We start from the raw sequence: 17144 nt of genomic DNA, 5'->3' as shown, positions 1-17144 counted from the left end.
ATTATTCAGAAGTGGAAGGCATTAAAAACAGACCCCAATCCTCCCAGGAGTGGACATCCCAGCAAATTCACTCCAAGATCAGACCGCCTTGCTAAAAAAAAACAATAGAAACCATCACAGAAATTCCAATGGTTTACATTAAAATACCATTATTAACCATTAGCTTTTTCAGTAAAACCATTACAAAATTCCTTTTTGTAGTGGGTTTTGGGCATTTTTCCAATGGATTTAACATCCCACCAATAGAATCCATCACATACCAGTAGACACCATTATAGTTTCCATTAAAACCAATACAATTCCCATTATAACCATTAAATCCATTACATTTCTATTGTGTTTTGGGCAGGGTTCTGTTGTTTTTTTCAGCAGGGTGTGTAACGCTCAGAGATGGCAGACAACTCAGGAACTTCACTGCAGACTCTACGGGCCTCAGCTAACATGTGAAATGATAAAGTTCATGACAGTACAATTATAAAAATATGGGACAAGTATGGCACATTTGGGGAAGAGTTGCCAGAAGAAAGCCTCTTTTCTCTAAAAAACAAAACATGGCAACACTAAATTATTAAATTAAATTTAGAATTAAATAGGGTGTCCTAACTTTTCACATGACTGTGTGCATATACATATATATATATATATATATATATATATATATATATATATAAACAAAATTGTTTAATTATTTATAAACTACAGAACATTTGTGATATTTTCAATCAAGAATAAACTCCAGTATCTTGATCTTAAAATTACAGGACTGGAAAGAACTTATGAGTATTTCAAACTCATAAAAAAAAAAAAGTTTTCGATCAAAATTAAATTTGTGTATGCAACATACACAATAGTGCAGCATTAATATTAATGCAAAACCATCCTGACGAATTCTTGTTTAGAACAATACCGTATACCTTTACTTTTACACTTTTACTCTAAAGTATATTAGAGTATGCAAAATAATACTTTTAATTAGAGGATAGTTCACCCAAAAACGAAAATGCTGTAATCATTTACTCATCCTCAAGTTGTTCCAGGTTTGGAATTTTCATTTCTGGGTGAACTATCCCTTTAACTAAGGTTTTAAATATGACTAGTAGTTTTTCCCCAATGTGCTACTATTAGTTACTAAAGTACCTCAATATTTCTTCTATTAATTACTTTGTCATAGCTCTAAACAATTTCTCTTTTCCTTCTTTCCCTAAATCAGACCGGACCCCTGTACTGCAGGATAAAGCTGAACGTGCCAGTGCTGCAGGGTTAATATTATTAGATGCGCAGTGTGAGATTCATTGGTCATAACAGAACTTTGTGAGATCGTGATGAACAAAGAGTAACAGCTTTTTAGTGGTTATGAGCGATCTTTGCGAGCTTTCTAGGCAATCCATTTAAAATGTAGAACTTTGTTTTTTGGCCACACTCACGTTGCAAAGTTTCGGGAACGACGTCTGCATACGCATGCGGGATTCGCTCTCGAAGCAGCAGTGTTTGACATAGTGATAACCATAACAACAGATGGGACAAAATATGTGAAAATGTGCATTAAGACTAGAGCACCCTCACTAACTTCAGAAGCACCCTCAGTGATTATTTCTGGAACCTGGTTGATGCACTTTTATTGTAGAACTATTTACAAAAACAACAAAATAATAAATGCATATTTACAATTTAAGCACTTAACTAAAATAAGTATTAATGAAATAAATGACTAGAGAAGGCTGACTATAATCAGCTTGCTTCCATTTAGTGAGAAAAGCCTACTCTCCACTTGAATTAGAAAAAAAAGCTTCAGTGATGCGACGACAACGTTTGAGCGTACACGCAATATCTGAGCGAGAGCTGAGCCAATTCATAAAAGAACAATGTATATGTGTGTTTGACATGCCTCGTTCCACTGTCCACCGCATTGTCCTCCGAGTCGCTGAGGAGGTGCTGGCCACCAAGAGATTCACCTCCTGAAGACCCCGCGGGCGCAAAATTGATGTTTTTCTGATGTTAAACCTAAGCTATGTTGTAAATAGTTGTAAAAAGTACTTTCAGTAATGTATAGAACAATTTATTTAATATATGAAAAATATAAAGACAGGTTTGCAATCTTAACATTAGAAAATATGACACGGCAGGACATGAATACAAAATACTGAAGTGCTAAAGTTTGGTTAAAACATCAGTAGACATATCTTGCATGACAGCACTACAAAAACACAACAAAGGGAAAGACTATTGCCTTATGGTTGTCTCATTGTTTGTGGGGTTTGTGTAAAAAAACCCCTGGCTTTTAACACTTGTTTCGCTAGGTATTTGAGTAACACTTACATTTCAATGTGAATTCCCCCACAGAACAGAACTCTCATCCTCCATGTTCTTTGAATATAAACACCGTCATCTGTGCGCAAGTGATTCTGGGATATGATAGGGTGCGAATTGTCCATCAGATGTATACTTCATTTTCCTGGGAAACGAATTACAGCAGCCTTCGTCGCGCTGCGGTGATGCAATCGTTATTGGAATGCGGTCTTCGGAGTCCACGCATTCTAATGACACTATTTTCTGCCTTCATAATTAAATTTCATTTCATTTGTATTAATTAATATTATATCAGTTTATGTTAACTGTAAAGTTTCAAAGATGAATTTCATATTCACAAAGGTGTGTCTTGGGACAAACCAAAATTTAATTGACAAATCAAATACAGCAAAAAAAAGTACAACTGAACTATAACAAAGCAGATGGTCAGGTGCAGCCACAGCAGTTCATATGTAGAAAAAGAAAAAGTCAAACTCACAAAGAGGTGAAAATCCAATTGGTCTTGAAGGTGGACAATCAGATTTAGGACACATTCAGCTGCGGTGTTATCACAGCTTTAATTTCACACAGATACGTATTTTCTGGTGCCATTTTAAACGCTTCCCACATAAAGAACTCAAATGGTTCATTCTACAGAAACGTCAACTTTTGGTATGGCAAGATGTCTTAAAACGTATTTCTTTTTTTAACATTTAAACTTAGACCACATTATTAGATTATCTTTTGACTTTATGAATACACATAAATGACAGCTTGATTTTTTAAAAATCTTTTTTGTACATTTATTTAAAGACCACATGTACCATTTTTTTTTTTTGTCACTGGTGTTACCTTACTTTGGCAATTTTAAAGGTTTTTATGAAATATTATCTCAATTTTTTTTTCCAGCACATGTAGGCAGAGTTACAGAAAAACAATGATAATGCAACAAATAAGGAGATTGTTTTATTTATTTTAATCAGGTTTGTTAAAAGTGTGATTGAATGATGTTAGTTCATTTGTGCAACCATGTATTTGCTATAAAAATGAAAATATTTGAAAAACAGTTATAAACAAGTAATGATGCAATCCTTTAAATCTTAACTCTTGAGTGAAGCAGAATTCAATGGATGTAAAATTATTATTATGTCACATGTGAAACATTTTATTTAATGTGACAGAAAAAAAAAACACGGTAACACCAGTGACACAATGAATCACCAGTGACATACATTAGACCAAAGATACTATAATTATTAGATGAGGCTAAATTTTTACATCTGGCATTTAGTGAAAGCAGTTAGTAAAAGAATATAAACATAAAACTGATCTTCACTGGTGTAACCCACAAGGAAGGTAACACCAGTGACAATTTTCATGAAAAAATGCATTTTACAAAAAGTCTGCTGCAAGATATCAAACCACATGTCGTCAATCATGGTATACTCACTAAATAAAGTAGTTTAATCCAATTGTATTCTAGTTTTTTACAATTCCCTAACAATAAATAGGTCATACCAGTGACGTCAACTAAAAGCTTCATATGAAATCATGAAATAAATGAGAACATTTCTGATAACTGAAAATAGACAATGGACTTATCATGGGCCTTTTTCATACATCTTCAGGAAATAGGAAGAAGGAAGTCAAATGATGTCATCAGTGTGATTTTTATTACAAAATAAATGATTTTTGTTAAACGGTAACACCAGTGACATACATAAGACCAATGATCCTTGTTCTTCAACTACAATTATTAGATGAGACTATATTTTTACATTTGGCATTTAGTGAAAGCAGTTAGTAAAAGAACATAAACATAAACTGATCTTCACTGGTGTTACCCACAAGGAGTGACCCAGTTCAAAAAGCAGCACATACGTATGGTTTTCCGAATGTATATGGAGGAAGTACGAATTTGACTAGGTGTTCATACAGATTATTTAGTCATAGTTTTATTTGTATGTATAAACATATGTAGGAAAGTGTAAAGAGTGTATTAAGACAAGATTGAGATGACAGAATCATGAAGTTAATTTGATGATTATTGTTATTGATTATTATTATCAATGCAGAGTGGAGGATTAAATAAGTTTATGCTTCTTCCTACTCCTTTTTGGACATAAGAAAATCGTTTTGTACCGTGTTGTATAGTTTTTATTATATTTATTTAACACGTTTTAAATAAAGTTTCAAATCATCTGAACGAAAACAACGTATCCGTGTGACGCAGCTGACACAGAACAGCATACGCTGTTTGCGTTCAGTGGATACTCTCCAAAATGGCGCCAGTGTGACATGGAGGAGACGAATTGTTGAATAAAGTCATTATTTTTTTTCTTTTGTGCACAAAAAGTATTCTCGTAGATTCGTAAAATTACGGTTTGAACCCCTGATGGCCCGTATGGTCACCCTAGAATTGCCCCACTTTATAGAAACAGTCTTTGTGTACAGCCGGCATTGTAGACTACTCTCCTAGGTTCAGGAAACAATCCTCCGTAAAATGCACTGCACACACTCTGTTGTGTTGTAAATACAACATAACCACTGATTTCTAGTTGTGCTCATTTGGAAGGCCAAATTAAGTAGTTTCGCTTTCGCAAAAAAAAAAAAAATCACACATGAAATTGCATCATATGACCCCTTTCAGGTCCTATATAGCATTTTCAAAGGATGGTTATGGAACCCTATAAAAAGGGTTCTTTTTAGCACCAAAAAGGGTTCTACTATTGTTACAAGCTGAAGAACCCTTTTCTGGTATGGTTTAGAACAATTTATCTTAAGAGTGCATGTGAAAGATGTCTCTCGAGAATGAATATTTTCATGCCAGTTAAGGCATCTCTTGTCTGTAAATCTCTGTCCAAACTGATGACATTTAAAACAGTTCTCTCTTGAGTGAAGCCTCATGTTGTAAATAAGGGTTGTTTCACATGTAGTTTTCATGTGAGCCTTAAGATTTCCTTTTTGTGAGAAGCTCTTACCACACAGTTTACAGGTTTAACTGCAGGTGACTTTTCATGTGTGAATCAAGGGTTGCTTTATGTCTGAAACACTTTCCACACTGATCACATGGAAACGGTTTCTCTCCAGTGTGAATGACCATGTGACTCTTAAGAGATCTTTTGCGTGAGAAGCTCTTCCCACACAGTTTGCAGGTAAAAGGTTTCTCTCCAGTGTGACTTCTCATGTGGGAATTAAATCGTGCTTTATGTGTGAAGCTCTTCCCACACAGATTGCAGGTAAAAGGTTTCTCTCCAGTGTGAAGCCTTGTGTGAATCTGAAGGCTTATGTTCTGACTGAAACTCTTTCCGCAGTGAGTGCAGGTGAAGGGTTTCTCTCCAGTGTGGATTCTCATGTGAACCTTGAGGTTTCCTTTAAATCTGAAACTCTTTCCACAGTCATGGCACGTGGAAGATAGAGAATGAATTTTTTCATGCCGGTTAAGGCATCTCTTGTCTGGGAATTTCTGTCCACACTGATGACAATTAAAACAGTTCTCTCTTGAGTGAATCCTCATGTGGTAAGTAAGGGTTATTTCACGTGTAAAACATTTTCCACACTGAGCACACATGAAAGGCTTCTCTCCTGTATGAGTTATTATGTGAGCCTTAAGATTACTTTTTTTTGAGAAGCTCTTCCCACACATTTTGCAGGTGAAGGGCCTCTCTCCTGTGTGATTTTTCATGTGGGCAGTAAGGGTTGATTTATTTGAGAAGCTCTTCACACACAGTTTGCAGATGTAAGGACTCTCTCCAGTGTGAGTTTTCAAGTGTGAATAAAGAGTTGCTTTATGTCTGAAAGATTTTCCACACTGATCACATGGAAACGGCTTCTCTCCAGTGTGAACGACCATGTGAATCTTAAGAGATCCTTTGCGTGAAAAGCTATACCCACACAATTTGCAAGTGAAGGGCCTCTCTCCTGTGTGATTTCTCATGTGGGCATTAAGGGTTGATTTATTTGATAAGCTCTTCCCACACAGTTTGCAGGTGCAAGTTCTCTCTCCAGTGTGAGTTTTCAAGTGTGAAACAAGGGTTGCTTTATGTCTGAAACACTTTTCACACTGATCACATGGAAACGGCTTCTCTCCAGTGTGAATGACCATGTGACTCTTAAGAGATCCTTTGCGTGTAAAGGTCTTCCCACACGGATTGCAGGTAAAAGGCTTCTCTCTAGTGTGGCTTTTTATGTGGCGTTTTAGGTTTTCTTTACGTGAGAAGCTCTTTCCACATTGTTGGCATATGAAAGGCTTCTCTCCAGCATGAACTTTCATGTGGTTTTTAAGGTTATATTTTTGATTGAAACTCTTTCTACATTGATGGCAGGTGAAGTAACTGTTAGATTCAGCCTTCTGAAGTTCTTTTCGTGATGAAGTTGTTTCAGACTGTATGGATATTTCCACAGTCATGAAATCATGTCTCTCATATTGATCTTTCTCTTCTATCTTTGTAAGGTCTTGCCTCTCTTCTTTTAACATCATCAGGTCTAAAGCAAAAAAAAGACAAATACAAGTTAATGGCAGATTATTAGCTAAAACCAACATGCCTCAAAATTAAGATAAAAGTATTAAAACATCAAAACCATCATTTTCCAACAAAACTGGGTTATTACAGACTATTCTCTTCCGGTCCTAGGGACCCACCGCTCTGCTCATTTTGTTGGTCTCCCATATTTGACAAACCTGATTCAGATCACCAGCTCATTAGGTGAGAGCTCCATCAACTCAGTGTATCAGATAAGGGAAACATACCAAATGTGCAGAGCGGTGGGTCCCCAGGACCAGGATTGAAAACCACTGTTGGAGACCAGTCCTGAATCTGCCATTCATGTCAATAAGCACTAGCACGGTTTAGGTTTCTTATATCTATCTGACTGCTAATACTTTATGTAAACAAATAGACATTTCACCAAACACAAGTATGGAGTGCATCAGGGCTCAGTATTAGGTCCTCTGCTTTTATGGTGACTTTGAGGGACATTATCATTAGAACTCACAATGTTATGCCAATGATACATTTTTACATTTCATGACAAAACTGCACAACTGTCATTTAGTAGAGATTATGACTGATTTTGTGTAATAATCGATGATGAAAATAATCACCAATTAATTTTATTGTTGATTTTATATTTTTATTTATCCTTTATTTAACCAGAAAGATCCCATTGACATATCATAATCTTCTTCCAGGGAGACCTGGTCAAAATGGCAGCACACAAAGTTTCACAAAAAAACAAACAAACAAGTACAGAACTATTGATCATGTGGTGTGTGCTTTTTTCTCCTTTATCTTTTTTTTTATTTCATGATTTTAACTTCTCCTTTATTAACCTTTTCACATGTGAGTTTAAATTATTCTAGCTGAGCCCCCAGCCTAGGCGACCATTATTTTAGAATGTATCGCCTTATTGTTTCCATGGCAAAGTGTTATGCTTGTCATGTGACACACCGTAGCCACAATAAAGTACGTCTCCAGTGAACTGGGAGAAGAGTAGAGTAAACTTTATAGTTCCCTACCCTATGTGTATTTGATATCAATAAAACATGTCATTAGATTATATCTGTAAGGATCATTATTGCCACTTCCACATACATAGGTATGTATTTTAACAAACTGTAAATGTATTTTTTTTTTGCTAGTACTTGTGTGTATTTTAATGTCTGCAACCTAAAATAAGCATTATATGGTTGAAAGCACTGGATAGTTGTGATAATATGACAAGCGCTCAGTGCGTCGGATCTGGCTCCACGCCAGCTAAAGCGTGAAAGCAGATTTGAATTCAGCTCTTGAATTACGCTCCAGGGACCAGCCTAGAGTGATCACACCAGTGTTGTAGGAGCCATTTTATAGGTTTTGCTATATTGTTTTATGTTTTTCTTTTTGTATGTTTTATGGAGTTCGTATGCGCTCCCTACAGGATGAACCATTCTGGAGTCTGTGGGCGCCCTCTACAGGACAAACCATAAGATAAAGCCACAGGTGTCTAATGAGATGTGTGGTTTGCTGGAAGCAGACGGTCTTTAGACCTTCTTTCTCCCGATTAATGTTCTCCGGTGTTTTTATAGTTTATAGTTAATTATTCTGTATTTACTTTCAATGTTAAGTTGTATTAGTTTAGTTTTGTAACATTCAAGACGAATAAATCATCTGTGATCTACATCGTTTTCCTGGACTTTAATGGATATGAAGGAGCAAACAAAGAGGTGTCTAAAATTTACCCAGCAGACCCAAGAAGTGACTAACTAACATCAAGAAAACGTCAGTGTGATTATATGTGTTAAAGGGTTAAAAGTGGGAAAGCACCAAATGTAAAGACCAGGGCCATCCTTAGCTGATGCAGGGCCCTCGGTCCAAAGGACGGCTCTGGTACAGACATTCATTTTGGGTTAAGTAATAATATTATTAATAATAATAATAGTAATATTATTATTATTATTATATTTAATTTATATAGCGCCTTTGCCAGGCTCAAGGATCAAAGCAGTAACACAATGGACAGTCATTTCACATAGTCACAAACAGTCAGCTCAAATAATCAATTAAGTTGGACAGTAGACATTTGCCCAGTCCAGAAACAAAATTAAAACAAGATGAATGCAGTTGCATATCATGATACAGCAAAGACACATAGCAACACATAACAACATAGAAAATGGAAAGTATTAACAAACAAACATAAAGAGCAGCAAATACAGGACAGATACACATATCAAAAATACTTAGAGAAAACTGGTAGTGCAGAAGTTGGAAAGTGTCTAAAGCAACATAATTATGACTGCTAGTTTTGGGTAAGTTGTTTTAAATTCAGAGAGTGAGGTTGTTGTCCTTAGTGCCAGCGGCAAAGAGTTCCATAGCTTAGGAGCCATGATAGAAAATGAGCTGCCACCCATTGAAGATAGACAAAATCTAGGTACAGTCAGAAGATTACACCCTGAAGATTGAAGTGATCGAGATGGAATGTAAAGAGAAAGTAAGTCAGAAAGGTAACAAGGAGCAAGGCCATTGAGTGATTTGAAGGGAAGCAGAAGAATTTTTTAAATAATGCGAGATGAAACAGGTAACCAGTGGAGGTTAAAGGTGGGGTAAGTGATTTCTGGTAGCCAATGTTGATATCTGAAATCACCAAAACAAACACGCACCTACCCCAAAAGGGTATCATCCCTATTTTGATAGCTCCGCCCCACACACGTAGCCTACGCAACCCAGGCAACAATTAGTTCTGTGAAACAAAGCAAAACTAATGTTACACCGTGTCTACAACGGACGCAAGCGGCACGCCAAAATACTATAGAAATCATTATAATCAGTGATGCTGTCTACACTGAATGCTACGCGGCGCAACAAATCTCTGACAGGAAACTGCTGCCACGTTCTATTTATAAAGTGCTGACGCAAATTTCAAGCGATTTTCAACGGTCGCATTTGCGCGTGCGGCGTCCAGTATAGGCAGACTTTAGTTGTTGCGGCGCGCCGCGTCTGGTGTAGACACGGTGTTACTAATCTATCGAGAAGAAACAAAGCAACCTCGGCATCCGATCACAGGCCTTCCGCTCCTTGAGTTCTCTCCAGCGCTGGAAAGCTGATCCAATATTTACACGGGTCCTACTTCTTGCCTTATCATTCCGCAGACATTTTCCTCTTTTGTTTTTTATCCGCCATCTCTATCTTTCTGTCGCTCAGCTCGGCTGTTCACTGAAAACTCTCTCCTCCACATCAGGAGTAGACATGCCCCTTACTGCTGATTGGTTTATTTTGGTACTCAGCCCCGACTCAGTTTTCTAAAGAGTTTTAGAAAAATTACATACCCCACCTTTAAATAAGACAGTGGTGATATGAGCAGATCGTTTAGTGTGGGTTAATATTCTTGCAGCAGAATTTTGAATGTATTGTTAAAAGAGCATTACAGTAGTCGATGTGCGATGTAATAAATTATTAATGATTCTGCATCTTTTGTGCTGACATAGGAACGAAGTTGGGCTATACGGTGAAGCTGGAGAAATGCAACTTTGGAAAGTTTATTAATTGTTAACATCCAGGGTCAGTGAAGGATCGAGATTGATACCCAAAGTTCTAACGGTGGCTGATGGAAACATTGTTGTGGCATCAAGGTTAAAGCTGGGAACATTAGTTATATTTTTTGTTAGAGTTGGGGGGCCAGTAATTAAAATTTCTGTCTTGCTCAAATTCAAACTTAGAAAATTGGAATTTAGTCATGTCTTTAACTCATTAACACACATAGATAGTGATGCGGTTTGGTGGATAAAATCTGGACGGCAAGCAATATATATCTGAATATCATCAGCATAACCGTGATAATGAAACCCATAACGACGAATAATATGTCCAAGAGGCATAATATAAATAATAAACAGTAATGGGCCGAGAACAGAGCCTTGGGGAACACCCTGTTTAAGCAGAGCAGTGGGGGATTTATAATTGTGCATAGCACAATGTCTATCAGTAAGATAGGAAGAGAACCAAGATAATGCAGCACCTGAAACACCTATCTCTGAAAGGCGAGAGAGCAGTCATTTGTGACAGACAGTGTCAAATGCGGAGCTGAGGTTGAGTAATAAGAGAATATTAAGAGATCATTGAGAACCTTTACTAAAGCAGTTTCAGTACTGTGATGTGAACGAAAACCAGATTGAAATATGTCAAACTGTTCATTGAGAGCTAGAAAAGACTGTAGCTGTGTGGCAACAACCTTTTCCAAATTTTTTGAAACACATGGTAAATTGGAGATTGGACGATAATTACTGAAATCTGCTGGGTCCAGGTTTGTTTTTTTAAGAACAGGTTTAACAGCAGCAGTTTTGAGTGAAATTGGGACAGTGGCAGAGAGAAAGGACATATTTACAAAGTGTGAAATAGGAGCAGAGATGACAGAAGAACAGTATTTCAAAAGAAAAGTGGGTGCAGAATCTAACCGACATGAGGAAGAATTAAGAGTTCTGTATTAATTCACTAATCATGGTTGAATTAGTCAAGGTAAAATTACTCAAGAGTTGGATAGACTGAGCTTGCTCACTAGTAGTATCAGCTGGTTCATTACCAAAAGCCCCACATAGAGCATCCAATTTTGTCTGAAAGTGGTGCAAAAAAGAACAGCACAAATCATCAGATTCATATTGACTGAGACTATGGTTGGGTGGCTGGACTAGTTTATTAACCATGCTAAATAGTGCTTTTGGCCTACTGTTAGCTTTATTAATGATTTTAGAAATATAGGTAGAGCGTGCTGTATTCAAGGCAGTTTTATAATGCCTAATATGTTCCGAAAATGCTTGAAAATGGACAGTCAAACCAGTTTTCATAAAAAGTCGTTCAAGCTATCTGCTTTCAGCCTTCATAGCACAAAGCTCAGCATTAAACCAATGGGAAGTGTGAGACAAGGGAACAGACCTGGTCCTAATTGGAGCATACTCATCTAAAGCAGCAACAATAGCAGAGTGATACAAGTCAGATATCACAGATGGACAGGTACAATTGAAAACATCAGAAATAGTAGAAGAAGCAACTGAGGCAGCAAAAGCATTGACATTGATAGCATCGACATTACGATAAGAAATGGTTGCGTTCTTAGTACATTTAGTTGGATGAATTAACAAAGTCAAATGTAACAAGCTTATGATCAGATATAGGAATAGACTGACCACTGATGGAGAGATTATTCAAGCCAGACGTACAGACTAAAGGTCATTGCACACCGAGTCCGGAATTTTTGCGTGTGTTTTTTCGTATTCCTCATCGTTTCCTATCAAATGCATGCTACAGATGCGAAAACGCAGAAATTGAACCTGATCCGAATTTTTTTTTAAGATGGACAAAAGTTTCGGAGGCAGTGTGTAAACGTGATTGACACAACGTGAGGTCGTATTTATTTTTTAAAATGCGGAAATTTCAGACGAAAATTTCGTACTCTGTGTGAAACTGTCTAAGATGATTGTTCCTATTATTATTCTGGATCTGTAGATAAAGATCAATGGTTTTGCATAAAAGGATTTCATATTTAGTGCTGTTTCTAAATCATGTTACTTTCTACCGGTTGTCTGTTTGATCATAACACTGGAGTAAACAGCACTATGAATTGTTCTTGATGTGCACAGTAACTGAAATTTAAAAGAAAAGGCTCAATAAATAGCGATAGATGTGTGCAAATAGCATATTTTCTTAGCGAGAGATGCTAAGTGCAAATAATAGTATTTTTTAACGATATGCTATTTACACTAAGTCCAAATAGCAATAGATTCTATTTACACTGTTAAAATAGCAAGAGTTTCTGCTATTTATATACTACTTGGTGGCAAATAGTGGCAATTATCTGCACCTCAGTATTGTAGTACATTATAAAACAGTATGTAATAATAACATATTGAGTGTAAATTATAGTTTTAATTAAAATTATTAAATGGATGCCACCTTATTTGGACAAAGCCCTCCCTACACCTACCCTAACCCTACCTGATACTTTATTTTCAACTTTGATTATTTCTTTCATTTTATTGAAAATAAATGCCTTTCCGATGCGATATGAGATTTGAAAAGTGAGAAAAAAAGTTTGGCAAAAGGCAGGTTCGAACTCAGGTCGATCGCATCAAAATGCACGCGCCTTACCATCTACACCACTCGAACTGGCGTAAAACAATCATCTTTTTTCAGTGTTGACTGTCCCAATCACACGTTGGTGGGCGTAAATAGCCTTTGCCAACAAGGCGGGCTATTTGCACTTAGTGTAAATAGACACTCCATAAATTATTTCACAGTTATAATTAGCTTTGGGGAGTAACATTGATTTAAAATTAAATTAATATAATGTTATTCCAGTGATGAAGGATTTTATAAGTCTTGACAGTAATCAGTGTTGAGTGCTACTGTAAGATTAATCCTGCCTGGTTTACATGTTTGAAAACATTCATCAGTTACATTACTTTAATAAAGTCATTTCAAATGGTACACTACTTATTTCATTTTAAATATGGTAACTTGTAATCTGTAACCTATTATATTTCCAAAGTAACCTTCCCAACACTGGATATAATGCACTACACATCGATATCTCTTCCCTTTGTGCTTTGAACTTTTTTCTATGCAAAACGCTGTGACTTCATGTTGCTTCAAGCACATCATTCTGTGCACGAGATGCATGTGTGTAAGCATATACAGGGGTTGGACAAAGAAACTGAAACACCTGGTTTTAGACCAGAATTAGTATGGTGTTGGGCCTCCTTTTGCGGCCAATACAGCATAATTTTGTCATGGGAATGACAAATACAAGTCCTGCACAGTGAGACTGCTTCCAGCAAGCATATAGTTACTGTAGTGTATGGCAAAGTTAAAAACATTAATATTAAGTTTTATTTTTGCTTATATTTAGCTTTTTGTCAACTGTTTTCAAAATTAACAGAAGGATTTTGTTAGTTTAAATTTTTATGTTTTTGGTATAATTGACATAAAAACACGAAACACTCTCGTTGTGTCATGGCGGCATCATTTGACCAGTGATTGACTGGAACTCATTGAGGTTTGAACATTTCAAATCAAATGTTTCCACATCCGACTTTGTCTCAAATGCTGCATAAAAGCAGTGCCGTCTCTTTAAAATCTGATGCACATGACGTGGATTTGACACAAGTCCGATTTTCTCCCCATTTTTTATGGTCATTTAGGATTGCTTTTTTAAGATTGTTTAAGTCACTCGACAAAAATGGTCATTTTGAACTTTGACATTTTGTGTGTTTTTGTCCGGTATTTGTCTGGGCAGCATGAGGACCCACTCCATGTCAAATAAAACCATATGACATTCTTCAGAAATATCATTCATTTCTGTAGAGCTGGACATTTTAATAAGGATCAAATGAGTGAGTTCAGCTTTGAGAATAAAAACTAACCTGTTTGTTCCTCAGTATCTTCATGTTTGACTCTGAATGTTTCTTCAATCTTCACGTCTTCACTCTCCTCTTTAATAAACGCCATCTTTATAATAGTGTCACATGGATCTCAGTCGCTTCACTAGCAACTGGACACTTAGTCCTGTTTAAGATAAGAATAATATAAATTATATAAATATTTTAGTTATTGCACTGAATCAGTAAAGAGTGATAATTAACGGCCTTGTATAACCTGATTAGACACAAACATTTTTAAAACCGCATTAATGTTTTACATTTGGTATTAGGTTAGGGTTGCCAACCGTTCTGTATAATGCAGAATCGTCTTGTATTTAAGGCATGAAAGACACATGGAATACAGGTTGTCCCATATTCACAGACATACGCCATACCCAACAAACACAGAATGGTTCCCATTTGGTTATTCTTGGAAACCTAATATAAACATTCTAGGAACGCTCCCTGTATGTTTCTTTTTGTTTTATATCCTAAAGAGAACCTTCCCAGAATATTCCCTGCAGGTTATTTTTAGTTTTATTTTCACAACCATGTAAACTAATTAAAACGTTGCAGATGTTTCTGAGTGATGACCAGCAGAGAGATTACTCTAATGCTGAAATGTGTTTTTTTCATGAACAAACAGAATTTCATGTCTGAAATAAGCTTTTAATAAAAGTGTAGAAATTAAAGCAGTAAATGCATTATGTTCAGATAAATCCAGTTTTTCTTTTAGCCAAAATATTAAGCCAAGGTTAAGCATAGCGTGAAATGCATATCATAAACAAATGTGGTACAAATATTTTGGGCACCCTAAAGTTGGCACCCTAATTCTACTTATTGCTGTTTTTTATTATTATTTATTATGATTATCTGTTCATTTAATACTTATTTAATTGCATTTTAACGGGGGGAAAGAAAAATGCTACTGGTTTGTAAAGGCACGTTCCTGTCAGTTGCGTTTCGAATCACTGAATCATTTTGCGAAGCAATTGATTCAATTCACTCGGAGTTTCATAGAGCTCAGTTTCTCTCAGCACTTCTTGTCAGGGACCGAACTCATTGCGATAAACTTATTCACTGTATCGAGTGAAATTAGACGCACCTTTCTTACTCTTCTTACTCATAAAAATAACGCTTATTAATGGTAGATAAAGTATCCCAATGTTTAATGAACCAATAATTAAGCCTTTCCCCCCTGAACTGGCTGCACTGTGTTAAACACTTTAAATGCTTAAAACACAAACCTTTCTTCAGCCGAATCACAACAGATGCAGGAGAGCGGCGCAGCCTTATGATGTCACAGTACTAAACCAAAATAAAAGTCTTGTCATCCCACGGCTGTCTATAAAAATGCACATTTAAATGCCAAAGGAGTTCAGAGGTGATTTCTTGGTGAAATACATATTTAAATACATGTTGTCCAATGATGTGTTGAAAATATTAAGAACTACAAATGAAAGAGTTTGAGATTCTGTATGAAAGACAACTTTAATGTTAAGTTGAAGAAACCATTTATTAAAATGCAAACAGTGGGCAAGAAAAAAAAATATTTTCTCAGTGTTACTTAAAGGGTTTATATCCACACACACACACGGAAAGAGCACCGCAGCTTTACAATTGCTCAAAATAAACATATTTTGCTCCATACAACATGTCTGTTGTCTTTGATTAGCCTAAAAGTAGTCCCAGCCTCAGACGTCATGCCCACGGACCGTTGGCTGAACGTCTGATGCATATGGCACACAAGAGTGGAAACACTTCAGGAGTGTCGAAGTCGTCGTCGGATTGGTTGAATTCTACAGGATTTCCGGGAGACGTGTGTGTCGCGTACTTTTAACGTTCCACCTGGAAACAAAGATGCTGTGCCGCCAAACTCCCTCATGAAAGAAGAAAGCCGTCGTGTTTACAACTGTGACAACAGAGGATGTCTTTGCAGATGTCTACATGCTGTTGTCCAGAGGACGTTCGCTGAGGCCATTTAGGGGACGAACTGGGGACCTTTTTTTGTTAGCTGGGATCATGGCAAGTCTAATTTGCATTGTATACACTCTGCTGAAAACCAAAAAAACAATTGAAACTATCACAGAAATACTATGGCTTCCAATACAAATACCATTAGAAACATTATAAACCATCAACTATTAACCATTAAAACCAATACAAAATGGTTTCCTGACAAATTACCAGTAGAGACCAACCATTACGATTTCCATTAAAAGCAATACAATATATATTATAACCTGTAAAACCATTACAATTTCTGTAATGGTTTCTATTGTTTTTTTTCAGCAGGGACATTTACATAAAATGTTATTGACGATCATTTTATGTAGATGTTTGAGCTTCAATTCTTGTAGAATCATGGCACAATTTGGAGGTGTGAGTTCAGTTACAAATGGAGGCGTGTCCGGAATATTCTTCAAGAGCTCCAAACTCCACAAAAAATGACATTGAAACCCAAGTGGCTGATCCCAAGAAATCTCTTTTGGCAAATTATGAAACATCACAGGATGAAGACATGACTTGTGATAACATCTCAATATTTGAAGACAACACAGAAAACATGGACCTTGACAGTGACATTGATGATGACTCAGTAGTTTTAGTGAAGAGGAAGACTTTTTCAGTGACACACATGACGACTGAAGACTTGCCAGACGAACTGTGTCAATGGGTGGTAGAGTCTGGTGTGACACAAAATACTTTTACATTTTAAACAAACGTCCCCTCACTCCCAAAATGTTTACGGACTTTGATGAAAACATCGCATTCACGTGAGGTGAAAACAATTGATGCTGGGGAGTATGTGCATTTTGGCATATTGGAACATTTGATCCAAAACAAAGAAAGTCTGCTGTCACAACCTGACACAATCAAATTGCAGGTGAACGTGGATGGACTACCATTATTCAAGAGTTCTCCAAAGCAACTTTGGCCAACTTTAGGGAAATTTCCATTTGAAAGA

The 17144-nt window shown here is 36.5% G+C and overlaps 1 protein-coding gene across 2 annotated transcripts; it reads right to left on the bottom strand.

Moving 5' to 3' along the window:
- Positions 1-1968: 1968 nt before the first annotated feature.
- Positions 1969-15461, bottom strand: LOC131538727 (gastrula zinc finger protein XlCGF57.1-like). 2 transcript variants are annotated; one of them, XR_009270654.1, is made up of 4 exons: positions 15424-15461; positions 14180-14321; positions 2317-6771; positions 1969-2006 (listed from the first exon to the last, which is right to left on the bottom strand). XR_009270654.1 is itself a non-coding variant. In XM_058772792.1 (3 exons), the coding sequence occupies exons 2-3, from the start codon at positions 14262-14264 to the stop codon at positions 5276-5278; spliced, it is 1581 nt and encodes a 526-aa protein (XP_058628775.1). In that variant the 5' UTR covers positions 14265-14321; positions 15424-15461; the 3' UTR covers positions 2296-5275. The 2 variants fall into 2 exon arrangements, 1 of the variants encoding a protein (XP_058628775.1); XM_058772792.1 differs by lacking the exon at positions 1969-2006 and having other exon boundaries at positions 2296-6771.
- Positions 15462-17144: the final 1683 nt, after the last annotated feature.

The sequence above is a fragment of the Onychostoma macrolepis genome, chromosome 04, assembly GCF_012432095.1.
Source record: "Onychostoma macrolepis isolate SWU-2019 chromosome 04, ASM1243209v1, whole genome shotgun sequence".
NCBI classification, from domain to species: Eukaryota; Metazoa; Chordata; class Actinopteri; order Cypriniformes; family Cyprinidae; genus Onychostoma; species Onychostoma macrolepis.
This window is presented reverse-complemented; position numbering and strand designations above follow the sequence as displayed.